General features: G+C 42.9%; 1 protein-coding gene across 1 annotated transcript in view; it reads right to left on the bottom strand.

Moving 5' to 3' along the window:
- Positions 1-7,574, bottom strand: part of LOC127682926 (Golgi pH regulator) — a 35,212-nt gene extending 27,638 nt beyond the window's left edge. Inside the window, exons 1-2 of the mRNA XM_052179677.1 lie at positions 7,419-7,574; positions 441-500 (exon numbers count right to left, since the gene is read on the bottom strand). Of these exons, the coding sequence (XP_052035637.1) occupies positions 441-500; positions 7,419-7,460 (102 nt within the window). The 5' untranslated portion in view covers positions 7,461-7,574. The remainder of the gene's footprint in view (positions 1-440; positions 501-7,418) is intronic.
- Positions 7,575-18,309: the final 10,735 nt, after the last annotated feature.

The following is an 18,309-nucleotide window of genomic DNA, read 5'->3' as shown; positions in this document are numbered from 1 at the left end:
GAAGCATTAGAAATTGAACTTCCCCGCAATTGGTGAATGGTCCCAACATGACTAAGGAATGGTCTTCCACGCTCTTAGCCATGTGATTTCTTCTTTTGCTTTTAAGTCACCTAAACTAGTATGGCCCGGTGATACCTGCCTATAGTGCCACACTTGGGAGGTTGTAGCAGTAGGACTCTATGAGTTAAGTGCTCAGCCTGAGCTATACAGCAAGTTCCATGCCAGCCTGAGTTACACAGCAAGATCCTGTCTCAAGAATCCATGCTAGAGTTAGTAATACACAGAGACATCAATCTATTAGTGAAGCCTGAATACCAGGTATAGTTTCCTGATAGAAAACCTTGACTGGTGCAGGTTTTCTATTTGAAAAAGTAAATACACTTTTTTTTTTTTTTTAAAGGAACCATTTTTCTTGTTCCATTCTAAATAGTTTTTCTCACCTCATAGTCCTTAAACAACTGGCGCATGAAGAAAAGCCACCCGAATCCAAAAAACAGTATCTAGGGAAGAATAAAAACAAAATGTCAAGATACATTTTCTTTTGACAAATGCCTTATAAAAACTCTTTTATGATAAAATGTCTGCTAACTAGATAGCTATTTTTGGAGATTAAAAATGAGATCCACTTTTATCACTGGAAAAAGACACTTGCATGCTCTTAGAATTTTTAAATTACTCATGGTATAGAATGAGTTTTAAGGCAGACAAAAAATGGAAATACATATCTTTTTCCATAATGCTATGAAACCAGTTTATAGTCATTTGTGGTTCCAAATAAATTTTAAAATAGTGTTTTAGTATTTCTGTGAAGAATGAGATGGGGACTTTTGATTGCGATGGCATGAATTTCTCAAAAGCTTTTCACAGGATTGTTGTTTTCAACAGTGTTAATTCTACTGATCTGCCTTTCCATTTTTAGGTGTCTTTCTCAATGTCTTTCTTCAGAGACTTACAGCTTTTGTTGCAGAGGTCTTTAACTTCTTTCTTTAGATTTATTCCTGGGTACCTTATTTTCTTTAAAGCTATTGTGAATGCAAGGGTGTCTATGGCCTCTGTCTCAGTACATTTGTTGTTTACATAGAAAAGCTATTGATTTGTATAAGTTGGTTCTATATCCTGCCACTGTGCTGAAATATTAATCATTTCTAGAGTTCTCTGGTGAAGTTTCTGGGATTTCTTAAGTATAATATTTCATCTGCAGATAGAAATAGTTTGACTTCTTCTTTTCCTAATTGTATTCCTTTTTCTTTTCTTGCCTTATTGCTCCAGCTAATGCTTCTTGAACTATAGTGAAAGAGTGGGGATGATGGGCAGTCCTCACTCACTCCTGATTTTAGTGGGACTGCCTCATATTTTTCTCCATTCAAAGTGAAGGGGAAGATTGGCAAAAATGGGCTTTATTTGGGAGAGGGAGGGAGGAGGGATAAACAGCACTAAGGATGCTTGACAAAGCCCTAAGGAAACACTATCTGATAATTGCCTAATATTACACACAATACATATAAGTGTATCCATCTACCCACTCATGCACCCACCTATCCACCCACGCATCCATATATGTAAAACTTAGTTATGTCACTTGGGCTAACAATGCTCCCCACAAGAGCCATAGCCCATCTAACAAAAACCTAGCACCAGGCATGTGAAACCTCTTTTTTGAGCTGTTGGTCAGGAAAGCCCAGTAGACTCCCAAAACAATTCAGGCCATTGTGTCACCCTTGGTAACCTCCCTCAGAGGCTGGAGGTAAATCTAGCTTACTGAAGAGCCATGCACTTTGGAGACAGGACTTGGGGAGATTTGAGCTGGATCTGAACAAAAGCTTCATCCCTGAAGTAACTTTTATAACCATAAGTACTAGGTGAACTGCCAAGGGAGAGAAGCAACAGGGAGTCCTACCCAGCTGGGATGCCTATGAGCCAAGACAACGACCAGCCTGGCAAGATGGCCTTGAAGTACAATAGCGGCACGCACATCTTGGTGGTAACCAACAGCTGTCTGCTTGCACTTGAGGCCCACTCAAGAGGAGGGGCATCAAGCCTGGTATATGGTAAATCCAGCCAACCCCCTGGGGCTAGTGACTCATGGATCTTAGAGGAAACCCTGCTACCACCGCTTTACTAGACCAATAAAATTCATTCCTAACTTCAGTCTAAAACATTGTTATACCCACAGATTAGCACAGCTCTCCTCCATTATAAAAGAAGCTTCTCTTTAAAGAAGACGGTGAGCATCACAGAAACCCACACCTGGTCAGAATACCGACAGCGAGGATGGGCAGCTGGCCCTGGTGGATGCACTAGTAGTTTTCATGTGTCTCTTTCAGTCAGCTTTCTTGTGTCTCCATTTTCCAAGATCAAAGGCTATTACATTTGACAGCTTCTACACAAAGTGGCTTCAGAGACAAAGCCCATGCTAGTGGACAATATGGCCTTTTTCAAACTTATCTACCTACCTACACACACACACACACACACACCACACTGAAAAAAACCAAACTCCTCTTTCCTTTTTGTATTGCCTGGGGCTTTATAAATACAATTCTTTTGGGCCTTCCTAGTGACTGCAGCAGGTCAGCACAGACTACCCCACCACTTGTGCCCTTCTTGCCAACCAAACATTTACTTAGGACATAACTTCTCTGGTTCTGGTGACACATATTCTTTCATACTGAATTGTCTCTGGTTCTTGAAAGGAACTTCTCTCCAGCTCTCTCCCTAACAACTCCACAGATCTTCATGCATGCATCGCTCCCTCTGGAAGCATTCTCTAGCCTCCTGACTAAAGATAAGGTATTCTTTTTATATGATCCCATTTGACTTTCCCTCCTCAAGGTGCTGATCATACAGTTCTATGATGCCTAATGAAACACAAGCTGTCAAGGTAAGGTTGGTTGTTTGCTTTTTGTAAATATTCCCTCAGAAAATGTCTGTAGTGTTTCCATGTGTGATGCTAATCACTAGAAAATTCAAAGATGAGTAAGACAGTCATCACCTCCAAAGAGCTTACAGTACAATGGTGAAGACACTAAATAATGTAATGCCGATGATCAACGGAGGGACGTGAGCCTGACACCATAAAACATACAACGGAGGGAGACCAAACTCATCATCAGCTAGGCTTTCTGGAGATGATACCTAAGGTGCAGTTTTCTCAGAGGTTCCAAAGCTTTTAATCATTAAAATACTAAAAAGTGTTCTCTTAAAGTATGAGTAAGAGCAGACGAGCAAAAGGCAAAGGTGGTGGGGACAGAAGAACGGGGCCCTCAAGACAGCAAAGAACACTGTCTTAGTTGGGGTTTCTATTCCTGCACAAACATCATGACCAAGAAGCATGTTGGGGAGGAAAGGGTTTATTCAGCTTACACTTCTGCATTGCTGTTCATCACAAAAGGAAGTCAGGACTGGAACTCAAGCAGGTCAGGAAGCAGGAGCTGATGCAGAGGCCATGGAGAGATGTTCCTTACTGGCTTGCTTCCCCTGGCTTGCTCAGCCTGCTCTCTTTTAGAATCCAGGACTACCAGTCCAGAGATGGCACCACTCACAATCAAGTCCTCCCTTGATCACTAATTGAGAAAATGCCCCACAGCTGGATCTCATGAAGGCACTTCCCCAATTGAAACTCCTTTCTCTGTGATAACTCCAGCCTGTGCCAAGTTGACACACAAAACCAGCCAGTACAAACACTAACAAAGGCAGGTGGATAAGGTGTTGGCACACACTGGCAATTGCATAGCTGGGCTGTCCAGAAGACAATGCTTACTGAGGAGAATTTGAAAACAAGAATAGTTTATTCTTGACAGAAGAAGCAGTAACCAGTTATCCAGAGCCCAGCAACCACCCAAGGAGCTTTAACCATTCTGGAACAATGAGGGTCACTGAGGCTGGAAATGACGCAGTGAGATTTGCTTCATATAACAACTATGGTGGCTTGTGGGACCTATAGGAGGTCTTTGGAGGAACTCACATGAGGATGACAAAACACTGAGTTAACACTGGTACAGAAGAGAAGACCACAGACTTGGGAACTATTTTAAAAGGTAAAATCAGCAGATGTTAAGGATGACAAGATGCAACAGAATGGGACCTTAGGCAAGAGAAACAAACTGAAATTACATTTTTATGATGGGATAGGGAATGGGAGAAGAGAGAGAAAAGGACAGCTTCAATGTGTTATTGGGTGTTCATGACAAGCAGCCATGAGGAAAGGAAAGGTGTCAAGTTGGGCTTTTAGGAATCACAGAGGTATGTATGGTCAGATGCATAACTTAATGAAAACCAAAAACTAAACCAACCAACCAACCAAAAAACACCCAAGATAAAAAGAATGGGACCTCAGATAAGAAATAAAAACATAGTTTGGATGATGGTATAGATATGGAATTGGAACACAGGGACAGATACATATATAGCTTTAGTGAGTTCTCACATGCTCCACTGACAAAGCCTGAAAGGGCTCGTCAATCCTGTGCAGATAACAGGCAATTGCAGTTGGGGAGGTTATCCCAGCCAGCAGTGCAGCTGTTCAGGAAGCAGAGGAGGAGGATCCCCTGAGCACAGAAGTTTGAGGTCAGCTTTGGGCAACATAGTAAGACCCTATCTTAAAAAAGAAAAGAAAGAAATTGGACTATTTATTATATCCAGGATAAATATGAATTCTTGTAATGCTATACAGGGAAAAGGCAACTTCAAAATCTTTTCAAATGCACTGGAACCTGCATGGCTTACTTTTAAAAATGAACAGTTTTACAACTGTGCAAAGTAGACCCTTGACCTTGGGCTCAGTGTACAGCGGGGACTTATGAGTGGACTCTGGAACTGATAAGACTTAACAGCTAAACTGATGCCCAGCACAGGTAGATGACAGTTGCTTTTATGGAACAAATTCAAGGATGGAAGGGTGGATTAAAAAAAAGGGACAATGGATGGCAGAACAGTGATAAAGAATTAAAGACACCTCTCTTGGAATTTACTCATGCTTCTATTCATTAGCCAATACTTATTATCGATTACTGTGTGCCAGGTGTGATAGGTTGGTGACTGCTGCTTTCAAAGGGCGAATAACCTATGAAAGAGATAATGAGTAACTACAAGACAGTGTGGCAGCCCATAAGGGACAGGAGTGAAAGGCATTATGGTGACATGAAGAGAAACATCGGTCTAACCTGTTCCAGAAGTATTTGGCTATCCAAGCTGAAATCTGAAGGTTGAACAGCAGTTGGCCAGGAAGAGGGGAAGGTATGAGGGGGATGATCCCAGAAAAAGACACTGTGGAAATCTGGAGGTACCATAGCATAGGCAGGTTAAGAAACTAAAGGAAGTTTACAAATCTATACAGTATAGAAAACGAAATGAGGACACGGTGAAGACACGAGGTTAAAGAGCTAAAAGTCAGGGTCCCAATGTAAGCGGCTGTGCAAGGCATGTTAAGGGCTTTGTGCTTTATTCTGTGGCATGGTGAGCAAAAATGTCAGAGGTAATACATTTTATAAAGTTTAATTTAATGTATTATTTGTGTGTGTGTGCACATGTGCTTGCAAGTAGAAGGCAGAGGACAGCTTTTGGGAGTTGGTTCTCTCCTTCCATTATGAGCACCAAGATCTACCTCAGGTTGTCAGGCTCCGGCGAGTGCCTTTATCCCTTAGTCAGCTCACTGGCTTGAGGTGATAGGTTTTGATATGAAGTCTCTGATTTCATTCCACATAAAGCTTTCAGTTCACACAGAACAGGAAAAATGGTGTATGGTTGCTTTCCAGTTAACCACACTTCCCTAGGGAGGCGCTTCTATTAAACAAAGACTTACTAGGCCTCACTCTTTGCCACCAACTGGGTCAGATGCTAGGGAATACAAGAGAAAGAAAGATACTGTTCAGGATTTTACGGGGAAGGAAAAAAAAATAGAGATGAGAAAGAAAGTGGGCAGAATGAAAGGCCACTTTGGTTATTGATAGGGGACAAGTTACCCCTCCCTGTAGTGACATTTTCATTTAATTCATACCTCAATGATGATAAAGTAGTCATAAAACAGATAAGGACAGGGAAGATTTGACACAAGGATTGTTCAGGTTTTAGATTTCAGCAGTTTGGTTGGTTAAATTTAATATTTCATGCAGATATATTTGTAAAAGTTAAAGGTTATAAATTTAACTTAAAAGTTTAGAAAGCCATATTCTTGGGTTAACTTTTGAATTAGGTTCATGTTAATCTCACAGGCGAAAGTGCATGGCAATTTTCTACTTATGGGCTGGGAATGAACATTTATATTTTTCTGTGGAAAAAAAACACTTAAAACTTAAATATTTATTTTTCTTGAATTGGTACTAAGGCTGAAATCCACTCTCTGCTGTTATCAAGGACAACAGGGATGAATAGAGAGGTTTTAAGCAGAAGGCAGGGTGTCCAGAATTTTGTGTACTTACACATTTGAAAACTAAGCTAATAACAAAAGCAGTCGAATGTACTTGAAAGGCATTAATTTTGAAAAGGGAAAAATGGTTACTGAATTAAGAGTGGTGAATGGATTGGCTTTTTCTTGTTTCATATTTTCTTAAGTGTTGCTACTGACATTTTCAAGAGGTGAGGGCAATGCTCTGCAGAGGGTGCAGCTGTACAAACCCTAAATTCAAGGATGTACCTTACTTACATTACTAAAGGGAACTGTTTCTTTCCCTTGCTATTTGGATGAGATGAAGAGAAAAATCTTACTGGAAAGATGTGGGGTGACAGCAATAATCAGAGGAAGCTTCTGCAGCTGCTCCTACTCAACCATTATTTAGTGAGTGCTTGCATTTGAAAGTGGGTACACGGCTATGCACATAAATACGTACAAATTAGCGCTATCATAAACACTTGGGGTGGGGTGGGTGGGAAACCTTGGAGAAACACGAATGATAGGAAAAGCAAAAGGCTCAAGAGACGAAGCTTGCAGGACTCGCCAGTGATTTATACTCCCTCGGTTTTGTTTAGTGGTAGAGGTGGTCAAGTGAGAAGAAACGAGGGCCTGACAGCGACCCGCAAAGAGTAAACAGCAGAGGACGAAAGATGAGGTGTCACTGCACAAAGGAAAGTTCAGACTTGGACTTCGCGGACTCAAACACGTCAGCACCCGGATCCAGCAAAGCCTATACCGGTCCCAGCACTCAGCCCAGGTTGGCACGCTGCTGAGGGCCTCCCGGCGGGAGCCAACCTTCTCCGGGCTCCGTGGTCCGCGGAGCTGCCCGGAAGCCTCGGGGCGCTGTGGGAACTGACCCCACGTGGCACCGGCTCAGCGCTGGGGCCAGCGAGGCCTCCCCAGAGTCTAGGGACGCAGGCTTAGTGAGTGACAGGGCCACACTTCCTTCACTACTTTCACTACCCAGGCTAGGGAGCCAGCGGAACAAATCCAGGTTCTCCCGAGCCCGCGAGGGCGGGCGGCGGCTCACCTGGGAGGTGATCATGATGCTGGAGTCGATCAGGAAGCTCATGGCGAAGCCTCGGGAGGCCCATGCCCAGCTGTCTACACCTCAGAGAAGCCGCTTGGTAAGACCTGTCCACCTGCGGTGTTAGGCGCCCTTCGCTCGGGGCTGGCCTGGCGCGTGCTTACGTCATCAAGATGCGCCCCAAGACAGCCAATCAGCAGTCGCATTCCAGGTTTGCACAGCAGGTGAGGGTGGGCCGGGCTGGAAGCAGCTCGGAAGACTTTAAAGCTCAATGCTGATGTGTTTCTTTTTTACTAGGCAAAAGGAGGCGAGGAGAGGTAACATTTGCTTTAAGTAGCACTGCCGTTAAATATAATAATCATAGCTAAAAAAAAAAAAAAACAAACAAAAAAAAAACACACTGGGCTGAGAGTTGCGCGAGTCCCCGAGTGACATCCCCAGTATTGCAGAAAGTAAAAGTAAGTTAATGTAATGAATTAGGCTTTAAGTCAATCAGTGTGTTGCAAACGTTACAGACTTTACTTGGTTTAAAGAACAGTGTAACATCTATAAGTGAAAGGATGGTGGGCAGGAAGGGAAGAGTCTTCTCAAACATAGCTAAGTAAATTCCTGATATGACATCAAAAGCACATCGCTTATAAGAGTGTGCGCATTGGATTCTAATTAGACCACCATTATAGTTTAGCACTTTAGGGTGTGGAGTATTAGGCCAAAGAACTGGAAGTTATACGAAGACAGATTTTAATTCAAAATAATAATTATGTAGGAGTCTGAAGGTGGGCTATGTTACAAAGTAGTTTCCCCCTTCTCAACACAGTAGTCTGTGTGGCTATGGCTCAAATACAAAGTGAATCATAATTTTTTTCCATTAGATACTCGATTTGTGAAGGCTTAGTATACTGTAATGGGACTTAATCTTTTCCCACTAGAACCCTAGCTAGTCTTATTGTAAAGACTAGTTTGTGGTCTCCTAGTCCAGGAAGCAGGCTCCAGCTTGGGCAATAACCCTGGATGGGAGGGGCTGCAGTCAAGGCCGGGAAGGGTGCAAGTGTGTGTGTGTGTGTGTTTTGCAGAGGATGCTGGTATCTAGAACCTGAGTGTTCAGATTACAATATAAATACACAAGAATATTCCCCCAGGTTGCCACACATAAAGACTCCTCTTCCTTTGATCTGAAGTCTGTCTTACCAAGTAGCCTGTCCTAGTTAGGGCTACAATTGCTGTGTTGAAACTCCATGACTGAAAACAAGTTGGGGAGAACAGGTTTTATTCTAGCTTACACTTTCACACTGTAGTTAATTTTTGAGGGAAGTCAGGACAGGAACTCAAACAGGGCAGGGTCCCTGAGGCAGGAGCTGATGCAGAGACAATGGGGGTGGGGGGAGGGTTTGCTGCTTACTGGATTACGTGTGGCTTGATCAGCCTGCTTTTTTATTTTTATTTTTGTTTTTTTTTTAAATGAAACCCAAGACCACTAACTCAGACATGGCAATACCCATGATAGGCTGGGCCTTCTATCACAAATCACCTATTAAGAAAATGTTCTACAGGTTTGCTTATAGCCCAATCTTATGGAGGTGTTTTTCTCAATAGAGTTACCTCCTTCTTAGATAACTTTAGCTTGTGTCAAGTTGACATAAAACTAGACAACACACAGGCTAAACTACCTATCCCAGAGTGCCAGGGAGCTGTGGAGGCTGCCTTGCCATGAGAGACTCTCAAGCCTCAGAACTTTGTGTTCCCAGTCCCATCTCTCAGGGAAGCAGATAGCTGCCTACAATGCGTCAGTTAACTGTCATTCAAAGCTGTGGGGCAGTGCAGAATACTGGGGGGGGGGGACTTGTATAATTATTATGCCTAACTAATTTGATCTATATGATTTGGGACCATAAGGAAGCACTCATACAAATGAAATTTAAAACTGAATATGTAAGTTGAGATTGACAAGTGAAAACAACAGTAGGGATCGTTCTGAATGTCTGGTCACCCATCCTCTGTGCCTGGGTGGAACAGACTTCCTGCTCTAAGACTAACTACCTTTCTAGGAAGATGGATGTCAGCTTGGCAGTCACTCATTTTAGATAAGTACCTACCTTATCATGGCTTGGAATTTAACATCACAACTTTGGCCAGACAGTCAGTCAGGAGTGCGATGCTGGTGTATTTTGAAGTCTGAGATACTCAGTATTGGGTATCCTGATATATAGCCACACTCATACAGTTTTTATTTTTATTTTCATTAACTCAATAACATTCCAACGTATTATGGTTATGCCATGATTTAATTAGTTACATCTGTGGGGAGGGGGAAAGTGTTCATATATGTGTGTGTGCATGTGTGCACATGTGTGCATGCAGAGACCACCGGCGAGCACTGAGTGTCTTCCTGGACCTTCCTCCAACGTTCTTTGTCTTATCCTTTGACAGCATCTTCCAGTGAACCTGGAGTTTGCTGATTTGACTAGACTCGCTGCCCAGCAAGTCCCAGAGATCCTTCTGTCTCTATTTCGTTTATATTGGGATTACAGTTATGCGCTGCGCTGCTTGACATTTTTACCAGGATACAGGGGACCTGAACCCTGCTTTGCATGCTCTCATGGCAAGTAGTTTACTGCCATGACTGACGGGTCATCTGCTTAGTTCTTCAACGCACATAGTTGATGCTTCTTGTATTGTTTGCTATCACACCATTACATGATAAGAGAATTCCTTTTTATTTGTTAATTCTTGTGTGTTCATATATGCACATGTATGTGTACATGTATATGTGTATGTGTATATAAATAGCCTTAAATGTCATCCTCAGAAACTCCATCCTCTTTTTTTTTTTTTTTTTTTTTGAGAAAATGTTTCTCAATGGCCTGGAGCTTGCCAATTAGTCTAGACTGACTTACCTGTCTCCACATCTCAGCACTGAGGTTACAGGTATGCCTCAGCAAAGCAGGCCCTTTACTGACTGAGGTATCTCTCCATCTCTGCACAGTTAAGGAGATGAATCACAAGTACTATTTATCCAAACTTTAACCTTCTCTAAGCAATGTGTTCTGAAACCCTGGACACTCACTAAGCTCCTTCAGCTAGCTTCTGTGACAGCTTCGTTGAGGCTGGTGGACTGTGGGGGAGAAGCCAGCTATCTGTCCTGACAGTTGATTCCTAGAAAATCTAACTTCACTTTTGAGGGGACTTGGGGAGAGCAGCGCAGCCTCATCTCTTCTGGTAACTCTCCTCAAGGGCCGCCCCTTCCAGTTAAGTTCTGTCTCAGTCTTCAATAGCCTGGAGTGGTAGGTTGACTGAGTTCCCAGACTATTTGGGGACCATTTAAAGAAAGGAAAAGTAAATCCAAGACCTTCATGCTTGGTGAGACTCCTGAAAAGACGCGACTGCTGGGATCAATGCCCTTACAGTTTGTGGCTTAGTCTGAAAGTCCAAGACTTAAGAAAACATTGACTTAACATTTCCTACATTTTCATTAATTCAAATCTGTAAGTTATAGTCAGGTTTTGTCTTCTACTAATTGCCCAGGACTGAGGGAGTGTGGTCAAATTTTTCAGAGCTACTGCCTTTCTGTTCATATTTCTGAAGGCTTCCTAATTTGATTGCATGTTTTTTAAAGTATAAATGATTCATTCTGTCTTTACATCACTGAAGATTAGCCTTTGTTTTTGTTTTTATGGTCCTGGCCTATTATTATTTTGTGTCTTTTGTTTATTTGGTGGGCCGTGATTTTCATTTTCCCTTAGACCTTTAGAAGGCATAGTATATGCTTTAAAGTAGCACAGCCAACCCCAGGTTTTCTCTGTGCTAACAGAATCAAGCTCTTGTGAGAAGAAACAGGGCCCCTCTGCTTTTCCATGTTTGCCCTTCCCATGAATCCCTCCAGTCATGGTTCCTAAGTCTATGTTCATATAACCGAGGACTTTAAACCTTTAAAAAGTATGTATTAAGAATTAATATATAAGCTGGGCAGTGGTGAAACACACCTTTAATCCCAGCATGCAAGAGGCAGAGGCAGGCCAGGACAGCCAGGGATCCACAAAGAAACCCTATCTCTAAAAACAAAACAAAACAGCAACAACAACAAAAAAGAATTAATATATAAGTTGTAGCTTGTAACTAGACTTACAATGATTACATCTTATTCACAGTTTGCTTAAATGTATTTAGTAAATTCCAATGACTTCTTGCACACTTTGCCTCTGTGAATGTTTTCTTTTTTCTTTTATCTTTTAGCCTGAGTAAATAATGAAACCATGTTTTTCCTTTGGAGATGGCTTTGTAGTTATTTTATTGTTCTGTACAGTAGAGAGTGCCTTTTATGTATTTATTCCTTAAGTTCATTTGTTTATTGGTTTTGTATGTGTACATGTGTGTGTTGGTGCCCTGTGTGTGCCTGAGGCAGTCAGAGGACAACTTGAAGAAATCCATTGTCTCCTTCCCCTATGTAGGTCTGGGGTTTGGACTCAGGTTATCAAACTTAGTGGCAAATGCCTTTACCTACTGAGCCACCTCACTGGCTAGATAGTGCCTTCTAATTGCATTGACTCCTGAGTGAAATTTTATGTTTGGAGTTCTTAAGTTCTCTTTTCATTCTCAGTGTTCCAGAGACATCCCATTAATTCTTAAAATTTAATATTAACATGAAGAAATATGATGTCAGTAGATATTTCCTCCTTTCCTGGTAACTAATCCTGTTATTTCTAGTTTATCCTCTCCCTGGTATCTGGAACAGTCTGAGGGAAATGCCTAGTAGAATATTGCACAGGAGATGGCATATGACTTCCAAGGTTAGCTCACAAAAGATGCTGAAGGACTCCTCATGGTCTTTTGGGTCCCCTGCTCTGGGGTAATCAGCCACCAGGTCATTAGCACACTCAAGCATCCTCATGGAGAGACCCGAGTGGAGGGGAACTGACTTGGCAGTATCAACCTACTTCTCAGGTGGCCAGTGAGGGAGGGGATTCCAGTGTGGCAGTTAAGTCTTCAGGATCCCCAGGTCTCATCAATACTGGACTGTAACCTCATGAGACATCTCCGGGCTGCTCTAGACCGTACCCACAGGACTTGTTTAAAGCCACTATATTTTAGAGTGATTATTAGGCACTAATATATGACTAATATATATCATCACAAGTAATATTTTTAGTGTATATTTGTGTGGAATTATCTGGGGATCTATTATATAGCCTTGAGTTTATTCCTTTACTACTCTAAAACAAACACTATTTTTTAAATTGTTACACACATACTTAACTTCAATGCATCAGTCTCTAAACAAATCATGATAGCTACTGTAACACAAATCTTCACATCTCCATAGATTTATACAAGAAAGGTTTAGTTTTTGTTTCAGACAAATTCTGGAAGTTCAGATAAGGAATTTGGAGACATGGAGAGTCAGTCCTCTCATCTCCCATCATACAAAGAGGAGATCTTCCTAAGATGGCTTCCAAAGTTACTTTGGTGACAGAATCTTTAACATGATGACTTCCACCTTCAATGTGGCTACCAAGGTTTCTGTGATGACACCCAGGAATATATGTTTATTTATGACAAAGGAAACCTACTTGCTTTCAAGCCTGAAGACCTGGGACTTTTAGGGAATCACTTGCTCAGACATATCCTTAGCTAGTGCCAACCTGCTCTGTAGCTGTGGAGAGCTTGGCCAGTCATCTCATTCCTGCCCTATGTGGTATTCGTAATTTATTCATTATTCATAAAAATAACTGTGTTCTAAGTACTGAATATACAGACATGTAGGATAAAATGTCTGCCCCAGTATTTTAAAAAACATTGACATGTATTTATTTAGCATGGGTGTATATTCTCTGTCTCTCTCTCTCTCTCTCTGTGTCTCTGTCTCTCTCTCTCTGTCTCTCACTGCCTTCTTCTGTCTGTCTGTCTGTCTGTCTGTCTCTCTCTGTGTACACACATACCATGACACTTGTAGAGGACAGAGGACAACCCATTCTTACACCATGTGGGTCCTGGGGATCAAATGCAGGTGCTTGGCCTGGATGCAAGTGCCTTTACCCACTGAGCCATCCCTCCAGCCTAAAAAAACAACTTGATAAGTACAAATCCAGAAGGGTTCATGGGTATCAGGGATCTGAAAAGGAAGTTTCAAACTTTATCTTAGAATTCATGAAATTTCATAAACAAGAAGACATAGATCTGAAACAATGTAGGGTTAGGGTTGGTTCCATCAGACTAAGGCAAATGTGTGCAGAGAAATGTGGGAGATGAGGTTTCAAGGTGGTACATCCATGTAGGATTGTTGCAGATAAGCAATGTAAGTCATCTGGGGCTATGTTAAATTTTAAAAAAAGAAGAGAAGGAGGAGGAGATGCAGACAGGAGAAGGAGGAGGAGAAGAAGGAGACAATGACAAAGGTGACAATGATAACAACCTCAGGGACAGCTTGACAAATTGAAGGAATGCTAAAAACCACAGTCTGGAAAAAGAAGGAAGTCTTTCCAGGAGGTCTAGATGTTCAAGAGCTTGTGCCATCATGAATGAATTCCAACCAATTTTCAGTTTCTGTTTCTCTACATATGAATGATATTCTAATTGACCCAGTGGGTCCCAAAATCTGAGCTTCATCGACGAGATCAACTAAGAATCTGAGAGAGGCTGGAGAGATGCCTCTGCACCCAACAGCACTGGCTCCTCCTCTAGAGAACCTGGGCTAGATTCCTACGTGGAGGCTCTCAATCCCAGGGGAGCTGATGACCTCTTTTGCCTCCTTGACATGGTGCACAGACATACACATGGGCAAAACACTCATCCACATACAACAAAGGAGAAAAATAGAATCCACCGAGTCTATATCCAACTGCAGAAGGAGGTTTCCTGTGGACAAATTCAGCTGTTATAAGAAAGGGACATCAGCAGGTGAAAAGAGACATCCATAAAGGGCTTTTGTCAATCATGTCCAGTGTATGGAATGCAGAAAAACTAAAGAGTTTTGAGTGGAGAGGAGACATGATAAATTCTAGGCAGAAGCTAATGACTAATTTAACCCGAGTGTAAGTTGGTTTTCATACTTAACAAGCCGATTTGACGCTTGTTTAAATCCCCCAGGACAAACAATAGAATACATGCCCTTCCTTTGCTTCTTTCATGGGCTAACCAGGTGTGCCTTCTGGTTCTCCCTGAGGTCTGCTCCGGTAGGAGAGGAAACCTGCTGACTGAGAGAGTCTGCTCTGCCTGAGTCATATTCTCCCTTGTTTCACCTACAAGTATCCTGAATCTGTTGAGCAAGTAATTTGCTGAGTTTTTAAGGATTTTGTAAGCCAGTACTTCAGCTCATTTACTATTAACAGCTAAATTGTATAAACCTAAAGATGGAACAGAAGATAACATATACTCAAAACTTATCATTTCTTGCTATTAGTTTTTAGTACACGAGTCGGCCCATTATCACTAACAAAATATTGGACACAGGTTATGAGGAAAGAAAAGTTGTGCTATACATAGAGAGCTATAGCCTGGTCTTCATGCAGGTCTCCCAACAACTGGAGCAGGGGCTACTCTGACTCTGTTGCCTGCCTGTGGATCCTGTTCCCTAACTGGGCTGCCTTGTTTAGCCTCAGTGGGAGAGGATGTGACTAGCCCTGCAGTGATTTCTGGTGCCAGGGTGGGCTGGTAACTAGGGGCAGGGGGACCTCCCCCTTCTCAGAGGTGAAGGTGAGGGGTAGGGGGCACTGAGTAAGTGGAGACTAGGAAGAGGGTTGACTGTGATTGGGATATAAAGTGAATGCATGCATGTGTGAATGAATGAATGAATAAATAAATGGTAAGGAAAGAAAAGTAGCACCATTTAGCTCGCAGTTTGGGAGGTCTGATGGCAAAGCACTTGTGTCGGCTCAACTCTGGCGAGGGCTCTGTGGTAGATGGCAGGCAGTAAAAACAGGTGTTGCAGTGAGCAGTCGTGTCTCAAGCCAGGGAATAGAGGTGTCTAGGGGGGCCACAGTCAATCCCTACAAACCCACTCTCATGGGAGAGCTTCACCTTAGAACAGTGAAGGGGTTGTGAATGACCTCATGCTGCCAGTGAGCTAAGGACCATTTATTAGACCCTACCTCTTAAAGGTTCCACCAGCTGTTAATACCACCATCCTCTTGGGGACCAAACCTCCCATTACATGGACTGTTGAGGACATTCAAACCATAGCTCCAAGGCTACTTATTTCTACTGTACATTGCATATACATTGCATGCTAGGGAAACTTGATAATGTGCTACTGGATATCTCGTAACTACCAGTAACATCATACTGGATTCAAGATGGGTAATGGTGGATGAATTTATACAAATCAAGTAAGAAAAACTCACAAGCTAGGGCTTCTTTATCTCAGAGAGAGTTGTTAAACATTTACTAGCACACAACTCCCCCTTCCTTTCCCGGGACCCCCCCAACTTCAAAAGAGTAATAATTAGAAACGGAGGCAGTCTTTTTACTCAATTGATAGGTCAAGAGAAAAAGCAAAGGTTAAAAGTCAAGTTAGTTTTATTTGTTTTGTTAACAATCTAACACGTAGTTATTAGTTCTGACACAGGAGTGGGGAGGGTTGGAAAATACAGATTGAAACGTCCCAGCCTCCCAGTGTGGCCCCTCCCGAGGGTGTCCCAGCGCAGCTCCCTTTGGATGCATCTCTGAGCGCCTCCTTTACTCCTGGGTCTCAGATGCCAACGAGGGCACAGAGAAAGCAAAGGAGCCATTTCCTTTTCTCTTCGCAGAAATTTCTGAATTCTTCTAGAATTTGTGTTCTGCCCTGGAAGTTTCCAGAAAGCAGTAAGAGCAGAGACTTTAGTCTGTCCCCCTCCACGTGGTGGCCACTGCCAGAGTTGAATGGCATCTTCTCCCTGCCTCTGGGAGCAGCGGTGTCAAAGCAGTGGGGACTGAGATGTCTTCTCACTTAATTGCTGAATCTAGAATTACATTTCCTTTATCTCCCTCCTTCCTCCAAAGACATATTTAGTTATACTACAATCGTTTCAAGTTAGGGGAAGCTCCCTGCGTCTTCTGTCATAATTTCTAGGCGCACACTACATCTCACAGAATGTGTTTACACGCAGAGGAGTTTTCCATCCAACCTGTCCCCCTCTGCTCTGCCCCTTTTACCTAGACTACGAGCTTTGGCAACTGTTTGTGAATGACATACATAAAGGGCTGGCTTGGAGTTAGAGGAAGGAGGAGGATGGAGTGGTACAAGAGCTGCCGTTGGGTGTGGCGCATTCTTAGCCCTCCTGTGCCCTTCGCCCCCTCAGGAGCTGAAGAGCGGTGGTCTGCAGCAGTCTTGCCAGTGGCCTTCCCTGGGACTTAAGCTGAGCAGTTCCTGTGTGCTGAGTCAGTCTCCGATGTGACACATCCTTCCTTCTCTGTACATGGGCTCTGGTAAGATGAGCCATCTTAGCATCACTTGCAACAGAATCTCATGTGAGTAAAGCTGTTCTTGTGTGATGGATTCTTAGGCCTTCAGGACCATTCCTCATTTCACTCACCATCCTACAGTTCACCTGTCTCTCCGTTTAACAAGCGGTGTTTTATTCAGAAGGGACAAGCGTTGATGCTCAAGGATGTACTTTACAATGTGATCATTACAGTTTGGACAATGCCTTCTTTCTTTTAATTTTCATACTAGTAAGTTTTTGAGAAGACAAATTAGACCTTGTAAAGGAGGGGGCTCATATGCCCTATTAACCATGTCAAAGAGAGCTGAGAAATGATAACTTGGCATCTCCAGAGTTAGAAAGAGGCAGCTGCCACACCTTACAAATGTCAGTGAGTCTTGTGAGTCTCTAAGCCATACTGATCTTCAGGAACATTTGTTCAATGCTGTGTTGAATCCATCACCTAACCAGCGAGGGCTAAAGTCATAAAAACCAGACAGGTCTTTTTACAAAGCCCCAAATGCCAGGGTTCACCCTGCCATCTTAAGCAATTCTGGGCTTCCTGGTACAGACCTTTCCTGATGGTGAAGTTACTACCACTATCAAGCCATTGGCTCCTTCCTTTCCTCTGGGAGGAGCCATACTTCTGTTCTCTTGATAGCCAAAGCATTGTTTATTGGAAGGACGTACTCTAGGAATTTATCTAAGGAGGGATTGAGTTGGAAGTAAAGTTGGCTCTAATGGAACCCAGAGCATCATACTCCTGGTTAGTCATGATTATATGTCCCGAGGGCAGGGATGCCTTACAAAGAGCACAGGCACCTCTGAATGGGACCTGACAGGAGCCATGCGGCAGCTGAAGAAGATGCTGTATAACAATCACTTAAGTAACTGCCTACCTACCCCTGGTCATTATATGGAAGACTTCGTTGAGTCTTTTCTGAGAAAGATGGCACCCACCCATCTGTTCTCTATCCTGTCTTACTGCTGTTGGAGGAACCTCTCAGGAAGTGGAGGCACAAAGCAGGCTCCAAGTGTGGCAGGCAACTCTCGGGGCAGTAATCCTGGAGGTAGGTAGGCAGTGCCATTACTTGTTTGTGGACAGGAGGTATAGAGAGGATAAGAGGCAATGATAACATGGAAGAAAGTCCCTGCTGTTGGTACCTGGGTCAGCTTCTTCCAACCTAGATGCCTTTCTATTGGGAAGGACAAAAGGAAATGACAGGTTATGCGGGCTCCAAGCAGCTGAGGGCAGGGTGGTTAGACACTGCTCTGTGTAAAGGAGTAACTTGTTGGCATCCAGCCAAGACAAGGAAGCCAGCAACCCTCCCTCACAACTCTGCAACTGATTCCAAACACCACTGGCAGTCACCTTAAAACCGGATTTTGGGTTTTTTTTTCTTTTTTCTTTTTAAAATTTGGTCTTAGTTGAGGTGCCCAGATTGAACTCAGGGCCTTGAGGAAGAAGGTTCTTTTAAAACAGGAAGCACAACTATAGAGTG

Source organism: Apodemus sylvaticus, chromosome 4, assembly GCF_947179515.1.
Source record: "Apodemus sylvaticus chromosome 4, mApoSyl1.1, whole genome shotgun sequence".
Lineage (NCBI taxonomy): Eukaryota > Metazoa > Chordata > Mammalia > Rodentia > Muridae > Apodemus > Apodemus sylvaticus.
This window is presented reverse-complemented; position numbering and strand designations above follow the sequence as displayed.